Source organism: Carassius gibelio, chromosome A21 (genome assembly GCF_023724105.1).
Source record: "Carassius gibelio isolate Cgi1373 ecotype wild population from Czech Republic chromosome A21, carGib1.2-hapl.c, whole genome shotgun sequence".
NCBI classification, from domain to species: domain Eukaryota; kingdom Metazoa; phylum Chordata; class Actinopteri; order Cypriniformes; family Cyprinidae; genus Carassius; species Carassius gibelio.
This window is the reverse complement of record NC_068391.1, coordinates 18,615,531-18,632,318: the sequence shown is the minus strand read 5'-3', so window position 1 is coordinate 18,632,318 and position 16,788 is coordinate 18,615,531. Positions and strand designations below refer to the sequence as shown.

At 36.6% G+C, this 16,788-nt stretch overlaps 1 protein-coding gene and 1 long non-coding RNA gene across 2 annotated transcripts in view; both read right to left on the bottom strand.

The window, feature by feature from the left end:
* LOC127941891 (leucine--tRNA ligase, cytoplasmic-like) overlaps nucleotides 1–16,365 on the bottom strand; it is a 28,902-nt gene extending 12,537 nt beyond the window's left edge. Inside the window, exons 1-19 of the mRNA XM_052537341.1 lie at nucleotides 16,233–16,365; nucleotides 14,905–15,026; nucleotides 14,737–14,824; nucleotides 14,570–14,650; nucleotides 14,345–14,482; nucleotides 12,643–12,804; nucleotides 12,411–12,523; nucleotides 11,249–11,312; nucleotides 11,094–11,161; nucleotides 10,784–11,009; nucleotides 9,978–10,065; nucleotides 9,661–9,737; nucleotides 9,433–9,486; nucleotides 5,816–5,956; nucleotides 5,557–5,634; nucleotides 1,727–1,812; nucleotides 1,469–1,534; nucleotides 1,290–1,372; nucleotides 818–956 (exon numbers count right to left, since the gene is read on the bottom strand). Of these exons, the coding sequence (XP_052393301.1) occupies nucleotides 818–956; nucleotides 1,290–1,372; nucleotides 1,469–1,534; nucleotides 1,727–1,812; nucleotides 5,557–5,634; nucleotides 5,816–5,956; nucleotides 9,433–9,486; nucleotides 9,661–9,737; nucleotides 9,978–10,065; nucleotides 10,784–11,009; nucleotides 11,094–11,161; nucleotides 11,249–11,312; nucleotides 12,411–12,523; nucleotides 12,643–12,804; nucleotides 14,345–14,482; nucleotides 14,570–14,650; nucleotides 14,737–14,824; nucleotides 14,905–15,026; nucleotides 16,233–16,238 (1,880 nt within the window). The 5' untranslated portion in view covers nucleotides 16,239–16,365. The remainder of the gene's footprint in view (nucleotides 1–817; nucleotides 957–1,289; nucleotides 1,373–1,468; nucleotides 1,535–1,726; nucleotides 1,813–5,556; nucleotides 5,635–5,815; nucleotides 5,957–9,432; nucleotides 9,487–9,660; nucleotides 9,738–9,977; nucleotides 10,066–10,783; nucleotides 11,010–11,093; nucleotides 11,162–11,248; nucleotides 11,313–12,410; nucleotides 12,524–12,642; nucleotides 12,805–14,344; nucleotides 14,483–14,569; nucleotides 14,651–14,736; nucleotides 14,825–14,904; nucleotides 15,027–16,232) is intronic.
* Nucleotides 2,408–4,251, bottom strand: LOC127941894 (uncharacterized). Its single transcript, XR_008149165.1, has 2 exons — nucleotides 3,765–4,251; nucleotides 2,408–2,532 (listed from the first exon to the last, which is right to left on the bottom strand). It is a non-coding gene; the product is annotated as an uncharacterized LOC127941894 (long non-coding RNA).
* Nucleotides 16,366–16,788: the final 423 nt, after the last annotated feature.

Genomic DNA, 16,788 nt, shown 5'->3' with positions numbered 1-16,788 from the left:
GTCTAGCAGACCAGTGCAATTTTTGCCATGAAGTGTAGCAATAGCATATTTAGAAACAATTTAGAAATAGTACATTTCGGAAATTCAGGAAGCTTATAGGTGCTGGAACCTTCTGTAAAGTGTTTTTTAAGTAATACACAATACTGTCAATTACATTCAGAACATTGGAAACTGACTATTAGAAAACATCTCTCTGTTGCTTCAGAGGCCATAACATACTAAGTCCAACTCTCAACAACCTTGGCCAAAACAATAAAGAGTTCTAAACAGTTGCACCAACAAAATAATACATAGTTCAACATAAAGTGTAAAGTCCAAGCTAGCTGCTATATGTTTTGCGTTGAGGTGATACTTGAGACTCGATGTGTGCCGCGGTGATATGCGAACGCTAGTTGGTGCTCCAGTATAATCGGCCCGCCGAAACTCATTCATTGAGAAACGTTCCGCGGTGCAAAAATAAGTTATTAAAAATGCGGGAATTTTTTTTTTCTGTAATTAATTAATATTAATTAACGCGTTATTTTTTGTGTAATTAATTAATCTCAATTAACGCGTTAAAGTCCCGGCCCTAATATATATATATATATATATATATATATATATATATATATATATATATATATATATATATATATATATATATACAACGTTTATAATGGATATAAATCTGATCTTCAATTGCCGTGCTACATGCAAATTTAACATTAATTGAAATTAAACCTTGCATTATGTAGAGCTGGTGTATAGAACTGTCTTGTTTATTCTATAATTTAGAATTTTTTTAACTGTCTAGCCTTTTCTGGAAAAGCACAAATACCTGATTCCCAGTGGCGAGGGGCCCTGTCCGTTGAGGACCCCTCCCTGGAGGAGATGTGCCACGGTGTAGTAAGCCATATAGATGGTGGAGTCTGACAGGGACTCAATGAGCCAATGTTCATCCCATGGCAACCGGGTTCCTGTGGGAACCAAACACATAAGAACTCCAAAATCAAAGGTTTTCTCTAAGGAACAGAAAGAAAATTGCTGATGGTATCGATGAGTGGTTTGGGGGCAAGGGAGGAGCGAGGAATAAGAGTATTACACAGGAAATACAGAAGGGCATTGTCCTTACAAAAAGACTTTGATTAAGATAAGCTTCAAACAAAAGCGGCCGTCTGAGTTGATTTCAAAAGGAAGAAAACTTTGTGCAATTCGCCTTACTATTGCAAGCAATTTATTTCAAAATAAAAATCCAACAGGATGCAGGTAAAGTTGCAATGAAGCTTGTTAACTAGATAAGCTGGTCTCACCTAACCCATAGGTTCTGGAACAGGCGTGCTCCTGAAGCCAAGCCAATGTTGCTTCAAAGTTCTTCCTGGTTTCATCACAGAACCTGAAGAACAAAGCATATAGTCAATATTCAATAAAACAGTCAGCAACTTGACAATTTCCACTGTAATCTCCCAATGCCACAAAGTGTGTGATTTACGTCTCCAGAGCCTCCAGGACGCCCGTAGTCTGCTTTTTCCATTCCTCGTTACCATAATCCAGATACCTGACGGATAAAGACCCCAGAACCCTAATCAGATCACTCTGTGATTCCCACAACAACAACAAAGCACTAAAACCCTCAAAGATCACAAGGACAGGGCACAATCTGACTGAACAGGAAGCATATATACTACAAGACAATAAATAGTGGATGTTAAAATGTGTTTGGAGATGTATGAGTGTTTCCTGCACTGACCACTGATCACACAGTGCCACGACACACTCGTCTGCAGACCGAGATAACACCTGCTTCTCCGGCTCCATGTAGATCAGCGCCTCTCCCTAACAAAATGAACAAAATGGGTTAATACTTTATTACAGGGTATCTACACATTTTTTAACAGCAAATTTAATAACTTTTAAGACCTTTTTAAGTCCTCTAAAAGGAAAATTTAAGACTTTATCTAAACAAACAAAAAAAACAGGAAAATGTTCAGTCCGACAACACAGATTGATGTGTTGAAGCATTAGTGTGGCACAACTCACCACAGCCACGCTCAAGACAGGTCAAAGGGGCGCGAAAACTTTTATACCAAGTGCTGATTGACCGTACAACCCTGACATGGTTGACTATGTATAAACTATCAGCCTTTAAGGTACTTCAGGTAATTTCTAAATTATGGCCCCTCATAGCAGTTTGAAAAAGACATGGAAGACAGCCCCAGGACATTACAAAAGCCCACGTATTCATCATACTTGATCTAAATTATGGGTAAATGTTGCTGCCTAATAGTCTTGAGCTGGGTTTGGGGGTTCTCCCCCAAGAAAATGTTGTTCAGGGTCTGATTCGTGTTTTCTATGTCATTTCAGACACAGATAAATGCAAGCACATTCAATAATCTATGCATAGACCTAATGAATGTCAGACAATTGTAGGAAAGATCAGGATCAGAAATTTATTGCATGTTCCAGTTGTAGGAGATCCATGACTTTCCAATTTACTGTGGGTCCATCCATTGACACAGAAAGCATGTTCCTTAAATTAAGTTCCTTGGTGCCCTCCTGAAATTATAAAAAAAAATCAAAACAAAGTCCACCTCAAGAATGATAACATTTTCATTCATGTTCACTCAGATTAGATGGTTTGTCTAAAGTAGTGATTCTCAAACTGTGGTCTGGGGACCACTGGAGGTATGCCAGATTACCAAAGAGGTCTGTGAGCAAAAGTCATCCACCAAAAATGACTGACATGGACTGTGACGTCGTTGAACATTTCCAATTCGCTTCTCATGACTTGTTTTCTAATCATGCACATTATCAGCAGGAGAAGTTAGCCATGGTTTCAGAAGACTAAAATGGCCTGCATTTTTACATGCATTAGGGATGATCATTAAGCCAAATATGTCAAGATTGTTTTTGTTTTTTTTTATTGACTAAGTGGTCCTTGATTTGAAAGAAAAAATGTTTGAGAAACAAGTTAAGCCATAATAGTGAATGCTCACAAATTGGGCCTATGTGATAGGGTTCAGTGTCAACATTGTTAACCTAAAATTTAGAAGCACAAAACAGATATTTGGAGTCTAATTATGAACTGGGCTACATCATTTAATTCAATTCAATTTTACTTTTCACATAAAAAATATGCAAGAAGCATAATGCATATTGAATGCTTTATACAGTAAAGTTATGTACAGCACTGCCTTCCGTCCATAATGCAAAAGTCCTATGCCTAGATGTCACCCACCCACAACATTTTTTTAACTGATTGGCTGGGACAATATATCGATGCATTTTGAATCGAGAAATTATTCTGGATCGATTCCAATTTTTCTGAATGCATCGCGATTCTCTCTCGAAAACGATTCTTAGTTTAGTTTTTAACAACAGATGCCACTGCGTTTAGATGCCTTACACACACCACTTGAACCTACTATAAAATAACAATTAATAAAGTTTGAAAACGTTGAAGCGAAGTACAAGGGTGTTTGTAGTGGGGCGTTTACATTAATCTCGCGTCATAAAAGCAATATATCAATTACATTCTCAGACTCTGCAGAACGCGCGAGCGCTCTTCGTCGTGAGCATTTGAGTGTTCGGTTAAAAACTAGCCTAGAGCGCCATCTGCAAAAACTAAGCTCAGAATCAATTCGCAAAGTATTCTGAAAAAATTTAAATCAATCCAACAATTGTGACGCATCTATATATTGTCCCAAATATTCATTAGGAAATAACAAAAACACATGAAGCATTTTAACATATTCAAATAATTTTAAATGTTACTTTTAGAGTCTTACCTTAAAGTGCTCCAGCAAGTCTTCTGCCGTTGAGGGGCTCAAAAACTGAGAACCAAGATAGGGAGACCTGACAATCGTGGTCTTGTCCACAGCTTTATCGTCTTTGCCCATGCTTGCGATTTCGCAAAATGCCGTGGTGGCGAACCATCAACGCAAGGCGTTCATTAATCACTTACTCGTATGTCACCTATGGAATGATGCAGGTTGCACTGACGAAGTGCTGCCCCCAAATGTTGCGCTGGTCAAAGTGCGGTCGAAAAAATAAATAAAAATGACGAGTCGGACATGAAATTTAAGATCCCACATGAAATTTAACACATTCATATGGAAAATTCCAGGATTCAAGACATTTTCAGACCTTAAAAATCGAAAATTGTATTTAAGACATTTCAAGACTTTTTAAGGACCCGCGGGGACCCTGTATTAAAAAAAAAAATATTTCCAACATCAACATTTAATCATTTAGTCATTAACCCTACTCTGGGCAAAAAATGGAATGCGATTTTCATGCGCATCTCATCAATAAAGACGCTCCTGTAATTAGAAGTACATCCCCAGCACGTGCGTTCAGATCAGCTTCTTAAAACTAGTCCAAAACTAGCCCAATCGCGTTTCCGGGAGGTTCCCCGATAAAAATTGCTTCCCGGGGTTAAAATATAAATTTTTTGGAAGGGTTGCCCTGGTAAAATTCGCATTTTAGGAGCTAAATATCGCGTTATTGGTATAGCGGTTGCTACAAACCGCGGACATGAAAAACAATCGTAGACTTGGCAACACTAGTTCAGGTGGAGCGGCAGTTACTACGCAGAGCCGTAGTCTACCGACAACTAACACAAAATCAAAATCAAAAATGCAATTTTTTAACAGATGAGTAGATCGTCAGTGAATTACAGCTCTGTGTATTAAATGCCAACCGGTGTTGCCAAGTCTGTGGTTGTTTTTCATGTCCGCGGGTCACAGCGACCCCAATACAAATAACGTGATATTTAGCCCCTAAAATGCTAATTTTACCAAGGCAACCCTGCTAAAAAAACGTATATTTTAACCCCGGGAAGCAATGTTTTATCTGGGAACCTCCTGGAAACGCGATTGGGCTAGTTTTGGACTAGTTTTAAGAAGCAACTGGGCAGGATTTCTTGTGAAAACCTGGCAACCCTGATCTGAACGCACGTGCTTGAGATATACTTCTAATTACAGGTGCGTCTTTACTGATGAGATTTGCATGAAAATCGCATTCGATTTTTTGCACAGCCCTACCTACTGTATTTTATATGACGTACAAACATCTAAGGCTTCTAAAATGTCTTATGTCTAGTTTATACTTTTTCTAACCAAGTAAAATGCCTTTTAGTTTTTTTATTATTATTATCCACCTTCAGGAAATCTTTAATGATTTTTTTTTTTTTTTTATTAAATAACTGTAAGATTAACTTTTTTTTATTATTATTTTAGTAAGACTGAGAAACTCTTGGACAGAAGCAACCTAAGTTTACTTGATTATCCAAATCAAAACTGCTTGGTGCGGCTGTCCTCGACTAAAAAAATTTCTGGTCGACTAGCAGTAATTCATTGGAATAAAACATTTAAATCATTATTATGAGCCTTTAATGGTCATCTCCACTGTAGTGATGCGCTTGTGTGCATGTTTCACACAGATCACATATCCTGAAAATATTTGTCTTCCATTAGAATTGGTTCATTTCAAAGCAGATGTTTCACTCTCCATAGATATCTTTTTTATTATATATTTTTTCTTAGATTTTTTATACTTTGTCTAAACTTGTCCACCAACCTTCTCCAACATGATCTTCTGAATGGGCTTCTTAACGTCCTGGACCTTCTGTCCCTTGAATCCCTCCACTAACATGATCTGGTAAAACAAAGTTCAGTAAAGTTGTTCACATGTAGGAATAAGTTGTCATTTAGCAGATATCTAAAGCAAATACCTCGATGTCTAATACAAGTGTTTTTCAGAAAGTGCATTCATCTGTGGTATTATATCAGAGAAGAAAATGATGAATTTGAGTGATGTTGGAGTCAGATGGTCTCACCCCCTCATAAAAGCCCTTGAGGTAGACCTTCTCTTTGGCCTCAGCCAGCTTCTCTCTGTCATTCTGGCTTTGGATCTTTAGCTCATCACAAACCAGAGGAGCCGACAGGTTCCCATATCCTGGAATCTCAATGATGGGCACCTGGTAGAACATGAAGCCATAGGTCACTATTAAACACAGAATCTAGGATGTTTTGAAAAGGGTTTCTCCACCCCAATATCGTTCCAAACTCATAAAAGTGTTCATCGTGTTCATCTTCAGAACACGATTGAAGATATTTTGGATGAAAACCGGGAGGCTTGTGACTGTCCTATAGACTGTCAAGTAAATTACATTGTCAAGGTCCAGAAAAGTATGAAATACATCAACAGAACAGTCCATCTGACATCAGTGGTTCAACTGTAATGTTACAAAGAGACGAGAATACTTTTTGTACATGAAGAAAAGATTTTATTTAACAATTCCTCTCCTCTGTTTCTTTCCACTTCACCGTAGCGCTGTTTTGGAGAATATGAGCTGAACGCAGCCAGCGTACACGCTTCTGTGTCAGCCGCGCCACAAGGTTGTGCTGTTTTCTTTCAAATCAAAGCATAAATATACATAAAAAACATATCATTGTGGGGCGTCTTATACAGAAGAGCATATGCTGCTTGCGTTCAGCTCATATTCGTTATTTTTGTTTTCCTCGTGTACAAAAAGTATTCCCGTCGCTTCATAAAGTTACGGTTGAACCACTGATGGCAGATGGACTACTCTGATCACTCTTTTAATACTTTTCTTGATCTTGACAGTGTATTTGACTTGCAGTCTATGGGACAGTCACAACTAGGGATGTCAAATTTCGATTATTTCCATGATCGATCGTCGTTTAAATTAACGATCAATTAATCGATTAATCGTTAACCATAATACTGCAAAATGCGTCTATTGCAGGCACGCACTCAGCGGTATGACAGGATGTGCAAAAGCCACACACACACACACACACACACAAAACGCTTTCTCACTTGAATTAAAGAGGTTTTAGTCTGAATAAAATGCTAGTAGCAGGATTATAAAATGAATAGATGCGATTATGATCATTTGATAAAATGAAGAGAGCGCGCCATACTTTTGAGGTCATTTTACTTTGTTGACAGTTTCCAATCCCGCACGGAGAACGCTGAACGCGCATCTTTAAATGGTTTTGTGGTGCTCGTTGATGTATTTTAAAGCACAATTGCAATGTTTTCAACTGACATTATTGTATAAAATTATCCGAAATGTGGAGCGCGTGTGACTGCGCTGCACATTAAGTGAACTACATCGGCGCTGCTGCACCAAAACACAGTTGCTCACATTAATTTGATCCTGCTGGATTCTGTCCTAGAAAATGTCAGATTTTTAAAAATCCGGCATACAGCGCATTAGATCGTGACAGTGCATGCGTGCAGACGAGGATGAGCGAGCGCGGCTTTGGCTAGATTTATTTGGAGGTTATTGCTCATGTCTCATTCGGCACAAATCGAAATGTTTCCATATTCGCAATGTATTTGAATGTTAAACTATTATTTATAATGTAAACTAGGCTTGTACTTAACACGCATTCGCATATAGACGGAAAAGATGATCCTCTTCATATGAGCAAAAACGTCCTTGGCATAACAGCAGAGTGGACCGGTATACTACGGTCTATTTAAACTGACCAGTGTAACCTTTTAATGTTTAGTTGACATTTTATTTTGATAATGAACAGACTGCGATGTAAGTTTGAATCGCTAGAATATACGTGTGCAGCAGGCTCCAGCGCGATCGAAACAGCTGAGAAATTAAAAAAATATATATATTTTCCGCAAAAGTGTTTACTTTCATTTGTGCACACTCACAATAAAAACAGAAGATTTGTGCTCTTGTAAAATAAAGCAAACAAACAGAATGCGTTGTCATCCTTTTTTTTTTTTTTTGTGAACTTATGGAGCGCTCACACTTCTGTTTTAAATCCGTTAATCTTAATTAGCCTATATAAGTCGGATATATTTCGCATAGCCTATTTAAAAAACAAACAAAACAAAAAAAAACATGAAAACAAATTGTTATTTTTATGTTGGGCCTATTACTTAGTAGGCTATAAATTTTCCTTAAAGCATCCCATTTTGTCCCAGGGCTTAGAACCTGTGCCCTAGTCAGGTCCATGCAGAAACTTGTGAACGATGCTCGGCGTCACGTTTAGTGACAGCAGTGATAGCTCCAGGAATGTGTCGGTCACAGCGCCTATTAATCGCTGTTTTGAATCCAGCAATTATTTATTTAGAAATGATAAGATCTGATTATGACAAGTGTGGTATAAAAGCTTTGTTTATTAGAGGAATAATAGGTTAACTGGAAAATGTTAGATCGAGACCATGCTTTTGGACCCCATAGTCTTTATTTACGCGGCTTTGTTCTGGTTTGCCGGTTGGTCACGAATTTCCACAAATTCAGTATATTTAGGCATCGTTTCTTTTCCTAAATCTTCATAGTCTAACCTTCTAATTTCCCAGGTTTATTTTATTATCTTTCGCTTTTAATAACTGTTTTCGCATCTCTTACTGTGGTAAACATGGGAAGGGAAATTAAAGATTTCATGAATTAAGAATTCGTTCGATTCATTAATTTGTTCCCTTATTTCACTTAAATCATGGGTTATTTAGGGAACAAAATTAATGAAACATGGACAATTGCCACATTAATAATTCGTAGGAATGAATTAACAAGTTGTAGGAATGAATAGACTACCTGTCCTGTCACTGTGTCCCGCAGCCCTGCAAAGCGCACGATATAAAACAGTTATCTGATGAAATGATTAGTAACTACATTTCTATTGCATTTAATGTTGAAGAACTTTTATGTTGTTTCTATTTTAATGTACTTTAAAGTTTAAATCACATTAAAAGCTTAATTTGTATATTGTGAATGAATGATGATGCTTTTATATATCGTCACCGTCACTCACAGCCGCTCGCACGTGTTGAGTGCGCATGAGCCGCACGCAGCCCAACATTGAATCGGTTAACCGACCATCGATAGCCTTAATCGATTGCATCTCTTATCGACAATTAATCGATCATCGATTAATCGTTGACATCCCTAGTCACAACCCTCCCGGTCTTCATCCAAAATATCTTAAATTGTGTTCTGAAGATGAACAAAGCTTTTACAGGTTTGGAACGACCTGGAGGTAAGAGATTTTAAGAGACAACATTTTCATTTTGGGGTGGAGAAACCCTTTAATCCATAAAGTAATTGTTCAGGCACAGCACTTTCCCGACAATTTATTATTTATGAACAAGTCATTTTTAAATATAATTTTTTTTTATAAAGTAGTTAAAAATTTATGATTACACTCATACAAAAGTCTACTCCCTTGTGATTTATGTTCTCACAATTGAATACATTAGACTTTGGCAATTTACTTTGCCTTGTGTTCATATTAATGTTGCTGTTGTTAAAGCATACCATGTTTTTATTTATTAGTCAGAAAAACCACATTACAATTACATTTGCAGCCCTATTCAACAGTAAGGAAGTTCAGATTTTTATTAGCTCTGCCCTATACATTTAACTATTAAATAAATACATATAACTAAAATGTTTCTTACCGGCTCGAATGGTAGAACCATATAATCTTGAATTCCGTACTTCTCTCTCAAAGCCTAAAAAAATAATAAAAAAAACATTATTATAATAATGCATTTTTGTATCAGGTATAACAATCTTATAAGAAACACAGTTATCCTCTGAAAATTTCTCTTGTGAAGGAAACAAACAATATTTGTATCAAGAAAAGAAAATGAAATATTCTAATAATGATAAAACAAATACATCACCTGTTTCTTTTTAATGTCCCTGAGAGCGGCGATGTCATCAGGAGCATCTGACGGAACACTGGTGACGACTCCAGTTCCTATGACGACACATTACTACTCAACAAACCTCAACAAATATTAACATTTGGGAATGGCCCTTCCGGGGTGTAAACAGGGCCCCAGGGTATAAGAAAACTTCACTGTGCTCCGCAATGACTAACGCCACTTTCACTTTGGCTGTTAAAACATGCAGCATTGCCCTGGGGCCCACTGAGAGATGCATCTTGTCGATGCAGGGGTCATGTGATGTGACGATATTATGGGCTGGTGTCAGGTACCTTTGTCTTCTTTAATGGTGAGCATTGGCAGGGCATAAATGGTCTTGTATGAAGTGAGGGGGGCGCTCAATGCACAGCCGAGGATGTCCTGAAAAAATGGGAGAGTGAGTGAGTCTGTAAAAGAGCAGTAAGTGTGCATAAACTTCCATAGTACTTAACTGAAAACCATTACTTGACATAAGTTTGGTACACAACGCACTGCATTTTCAATAGATTCAAATAATTGTAATGACCTTTTTTTTTGTAGTTAATGCATTTAGTTTCTTCTTTTTCCTTCCCTTTACTGTTAGTTATTTTATTAAATAATCAGAATAGTAGAAATACAATATAATGATATAGTATGAAACAAATCACATCATCATTGAGTGAAAGTTATAAGTGCTACCTCCCAACAAATTTAACTCCACAAAAAAATACAATAAATGAAAGTTATATTTTAAAATAAATCAAAATGTAATTATTTTAGGGCTAAGGTTTTCACATTGTGACAAAATGACACTAATTAAAAACAATTATAATATTTCTACTTTTATTATAAATAAGAAGAAGAAAAACAACAACAACAATAATAGTACAACAAATACTACTATGATTTAAAAATACTTAAATTTAAATAACACTTCATTATTCTTACAAAATGATCACTAGTAGTTTCATTGCATCTTGGACTGTGGATGTTATTTCATCCTCTATTTCCTTCACTACCCAAGTAACTGCTTTCCCACACTGCCTTGTTAATTCATTCTGTCAGATTTTTTTCTTTTAAACCACAAAACACAAGCAGACTGTGTGTTAGAGACACAGACCTGGCCCATGATGTTCATGATCACAGGAACCACTCCGTTCTCTTTGGTAAAGCCCTGGTAGGACATGTTCCTGGCGGACCGCTGCGTGCTGATGAACAGCTCACCGCTGGCAGTCTCAAATATAATGTACTTCATATCTGGCCGAATCCAGCAATTCGTCTGACCAAACATGGTTTCAGGCCTCAGAGTCGCAGCCACCAGAAAAATCCTCTTGCCTTTAAGTCCACTGAAAGAATTTTTAAAAAGACATTTTTGTACCTCGATACATGAATATGACAATCTTTTGGTATCATATTATTATGGATTGTACCTCAATTTTGCTGGGTAAGGTTCCACCATCTTCATCTTAATCAGGGTATACTCTTGAGGACCAACCCCCTGCGATACAGAACATTACTAGATACAAATATATCCTATTTGATAGAGAAAATAAAAAGGGGTTTCTTCATTAAAAATAGTGCTCACCTCTCCTGTCTGTCTGTCATGGTCCATGCAGGGCTGCCCATCCTTGGGAGAGTAAATGGTATATCTGGAAGAGCAAGAAAGAAAGATTTAATTTAAAAATGAAATATTTCAGAATTAGAAAATAAATCAAAGACAATTTAATATCAAACAATGTTTTTAGTTACAAAAGTAAAAAAAAAAAAGAAAAATTATTTCCAAAACAACTAATTTATTCAGTAATGACAAGTTGACTGTAAGTTTTCTACCCATAACCAAGGTGGCAAATCTGGATAAACAATTCATTAATTGACCAATGGTTTTTAAAACAGTAACAAAAAATCAAAACAAGTAAGAAAATTCTTGAAGGAAATAATAGCTTTGCTTCATCACACATAGACGATTGGCCTATGAATTGTCAGAGGGGAGTGCTGTGTGTTCCCAGTGTGTGTGTGTGTGTGTGTGTGCACACTTTGATGGGTTAAATGCAGAGCACAAATTCCGTACTTGGCCACATGCCACTTCACTTTGTTTTTTTTTATTTTTGTCACATGTAATATGTCGATGTACAAGAAAGGAGACAGAAAAGAAGGGACAGATATCACTTTCTGTCTTTTAAGGAGTCATTTTCAAGGGGCACTGTATGCATTATATCTTCATGTGTCCAACATGTGTACAACATGCTTGTATTTTAGGTTAGTGCTGTAAACAGTCATTTACCTTCCTATTAAGTTTCTCAACTCTATTCATTTTATTTTTTAAGGGCAAAGAGGGGCTGTTCTTCACACATACTGCCCAACTAACAGAGAACGTTCACCTAACATTAGCACTTGTTTCCCAATTGGTTATTATTTTTGGGAACAAACCAAACAATAGCATTCTAGGAACATTCTTTTTTTTATTTTACAAACATAAAACAACATCAAATCCCACAATGTTGCAGGAAGGGTTAGTTTGAGACAACCTAAAAATTATTTTTACAGAACTTTAAGGTTTTACTTTTGCGATTACTTCCATAGAAAGGTTATTTTAGGTGTCATTTTTGATTATGATGTGTACAGTATAGTACAGACTTTGCTTTTCTCTGCCGGGGTTTTACATTTCTGCAAAGATTAGTCAACTTCAGTGTTGTAATTACTGCTATTGATTAATAGTTACAAAATGTATTTCAAGTCTGTTACCATACCTTTTCCCGAACTTGATCTTTTTTCTCTCTTTCAGAGTAATGTACTGCCATCTCACGAAAGAGTCGTAGAAAGGGTTCACATCGGTCGTGATGAATGAACGACGCCAGTCAGCCTACAACATTAATGAAGAAAAACTTCATTTACAGACTCAAATCTCAAATCATGTTGCTTTAAACGGCAAAATACAAAGCAATAGGCAGAATTACAAATGTTAAGGTGAACTTGTACTACCTTTAAACCCATTTTCTTCAGGTCTTCTACAGCGAGAGGAGGGAAATACTCCAGCCAATGTTCAGCTTCAGCAAACTTCACAATTTCATCGTCCCGCAGTCCCAAGGATTTCATGATGTCCCACTGGAACTTGGCGCTTCCGGACTTTGCTACGGCTTTACTCTGCCAATGACATCATATTAATAAACTTACACTTTACCAGCTTTAATTAATTATCTGTTCTCAGCTAGTGTTGCTTTCGTCAATGAAAATTATGACTAAATATCGTCTTCAATGAACATGACAATCACATGACGAAAACAAGACGAGACACAACGTAAATGCTTGTCATGTGACGATGACTATAATTAAATTTAATAATGCAATAATGTTGACGAATAAAAACGAGACTAAATGTGGTTTAAGAATAAAGACGATGCTAAAATGTCTTTTAATTTTCGATGACCAAGACAAGATGAAACAAATTGTTATAACTTATTTTTTTGTCTCGTTTAGTCGCGTTATTATTATTATTATTTTGCAGTGTGTCCTGTGTCTCATTCCGGGGACTGCATAAGGTCGCACTGCGCAGACGCATGCGATGTCACTTCCTCAATTTTGGTTTCGTCTATACTAATATGTACTTATACTAGGGGTGTGACGGTTAGTATATAACCTTGAGACCGGCTGTTATAGTTGAACAACATCATTAGAACTCTATAACCGCCAAAACCGTGTCATTAAAATATTTTTTACAAACATTTTTTATCAAAAATTATTTTCATTTTTTAGATAGGATCATAAGATGCGCAATATATCGGAAGACATGGTTTTTACCACTTAATGAAGTTTTGTAAATCGTCAGACATGATATTTACCACTTCATTAAATTTTGCTTTGTAGAAAACCTTTCTTAAAAACAAATTTCGTTTTGAACAAATTTTATCTTAATTTCAATAAATGTTTCATCAACCAATTGCATGTATTTTAATAAATAAAAAGCAAATATAGCAGACAATGATAACCGTGACATGGAAGCACCAGCGCGCCGCGTTCACGGAGTTAACCCGCTATCTCCAAGATCAACCAATTGATGGTGGCGAGACAATATGAAACAAAATGAAACACGCTATCTGCTCCTCCAACCCCTACCCCCCTGACGGTTATGTTATGAACCGTCACATTTGACTCGCGTCATAACCGTCATCACCAATTCTGAAACCGGCACACCCCTAACTTATACTTTACTGACAGGGTTAAATAGAATTGCGTTACTAAAAAGAGACTAAAATACAATTATCATTTATTAGACTAAAAAGTGTATGAACGTGAACTAAAATGACACCTTCACACAAAGACTAGACTGAAACTAAAATTAAAACAGGGCTCCATAAAAAAAAACACTATTCACAGCTCACGGATCAACTCTTGTGAGTAGGGGTGTACGATAAATATCGGCCGATAATTAATGTGCATCTCATCAGTAAAGCCGGTTATCTAATCAGCAGTAAATTCCATCAGGTGTGTGATTTCACACGGGGCCGTTGTTAAATGACAAGCTGCACAAATCAACGCTGATAATGAACGTGGATTTGCACAGCTTGTCAGGATTTACTTACGAGATGCGCATTAATTATCGGCCGATATTTATTGTGCACCAATACTTGTGAGGACTCAAAACCTACAACATTTAGGTTATAATTTCCTCAAAGCACACATTTACCTTCTTGCCCTTTGTCTTGTCCTTGATGATGACCTCATCAATGATCTTCTTCTGCTCTTCCTCCTCCTCATCTTCCTCAGGGAACTGGGGCGGGTTTCCATACAGCTCCATTTCTCTCTTCAGCTTGTCTGCACATGCCTGTTACACACGGACATACAGCATTTATGTTGATTATGAATGTGTATAGATCTGAGGTGCAGACCTTCAGGATTTTAATCTACTCACTTTGATGGGCATCCCAGTGCAATGAAGTCCAAATGGGAAAAGACAATGCTTTCCTTTCAGCCGCTGGTAACCCATTGCAAACTAAAGGGCATTGGAGATTATAATTGAATTATAAATGCTAAGGCATGTTGTCTTTGAAATCATCTTTAATTAGATTTCAGACTCACCTCACACTTCGACAGGCAGAACGTGTGTCCAAGGTGAAGTCTCCCGTTCATGTACGGATAAGGAAACGTAACAAAGTATTTGTTCTTCCTGGGTAAACAGACAAGAATACATAATTAGTCGTGAATATAATGTGTAAAACTTCAGAAAATATATCAAAACAGGCTCACTTTGTATTTTCCTCAGAGGTGGTTTGAGCGTCAATCTCAAAAATCTTTTCCTGCTCCCATTTCTGTTGAACCTCCTGCTCGATCTTCCGCAAGAAGTCAAGTTTCGCCGTTCCTTTGCGTTCCTGGAAGGACACATAACATCATCAAAATTAAGTTTCAGATGCATAAACCTCTAAATCCATCTATTCAAGATTTTTTTTTCTTTTAAATTGGCATTTTTATCAGGCTCCTATGTTTAGGTTAAACAATTGCAATTCAATGGCAATAAAAAGATTATTAGCAAGTTACTCAAAAATGTAAAATGTCATTTCATAAGTGCCTCATAAAAGTGCTAATTTCAAAGATGTTTAAAATGTTTAAATAGAGTCCACAAGAGAAATTAATAGTTTAATTTATAAAAATTTCAAAAGTTTATATATGCTCAATTATTAATACTGATCATCCAAAGTGTTCTTTGATTTATTTATTTATTTTTTAGACAGTAGTTCATGAGTCCCTTTGTAGTTTTGAACAATTAAATTTCGCACTGTTCTTCAGATAATTCATTCTAGTCTCACAAATTCTTTGGCAAGTTTTTTAAGTCCCTCGGTTCTCCTCAGTGTGAAAAGATGGACCTCAAAATATTTGTGATTGTTGAAAAGGGTTCAAATGGGCCAAAAATGCTGGAAAACCACAGAATTTGTGGGACCTGAAGGATTTTTTCTGAAAACAACGGGCAATTTAACTTTACAAGACAAACAACGGACTCATGAACGACTATAAAAATTAAAAACACAAATACAAATAATAATAATATATATTATTAAGAAGAGTACAGTTAATATATTACCTTATGTAAATAGTTAGAAATGCATAAAAAAACTATAGTTCATAAATGAACAAAGGCTAAATCATCTAGTGATCTGTTCGGTGTCATGGTTTATGTTTATTAATAAAATTGTACTGTAAATGGTACATTTCCTAAGCTAACGTATATAGTGGCTCTCGTATCCAGATCAGATGCGCATCAGCAGTTCTGATTGACAGCTGTCAACTCCGTTCATAGAAATGGGCCAACAACTTAATCCAACTTGCAATAAAGTTAACAACGTTACTGAGATCGCTCACTGTGTGGATCGAACATCTCCCAACCATGGACAGTAAAGGCTCAAAACACATAAATGATCAAGGGATACATTTGCATGAAGCTAGCTTATAAAGATAAGCCATGCTGCTCAATGGACCGGTTTATTTTTTTGTTGTTTGAGCTCATGATGCAGGCAGTAATCTAAACCGCATAAAGTAAAGGGTGTGATCCAAGAAACCGGCTTATTATGAAATAAATTTACCGTCATTCCGCTATTTTCGCTGTAACTTCTGCAGGATTTGTTGAAGAGTGGAACCCACGTTGCGCTCGGCTGATGACACCGAGCGGAAACGGAAGACGCTTTGAATTATGGGTAATGCAGTTCGCAGGGACTCTCTTCCCCAGTTTAAAAAAACGCTCTGTTCTCTTTTTCTGTACAGACTATGTAGTGTTAGGGAGTAACAAGTTAAATTTAGCCGTTATCTGTTACAGTTACTGAAAAAAGTGTCATTAAATTACAGTTACCTATGAAAATGTTAACGATTACAAAGGAGGTTACATCTGAATATTCGTCTTTCTCTCACTTTTATCACACGCAGACATCTTTCTGCTGTCTTAGTGAAGACATTGCATAGACTTCCATTGATTTTATATGAAATCTTCTATCAGCTAACCCAACTGCTACCACAAAATCTACCCCTCAAGAAACATGTGCAAAAGACTATATTTAAATAAAATAATGTTTGGGCTGTTTTATAAAGAATTATAATGAAATGTCCTCACTAGCGTGTTATCATGATCTTCACTATAAGCAAGGA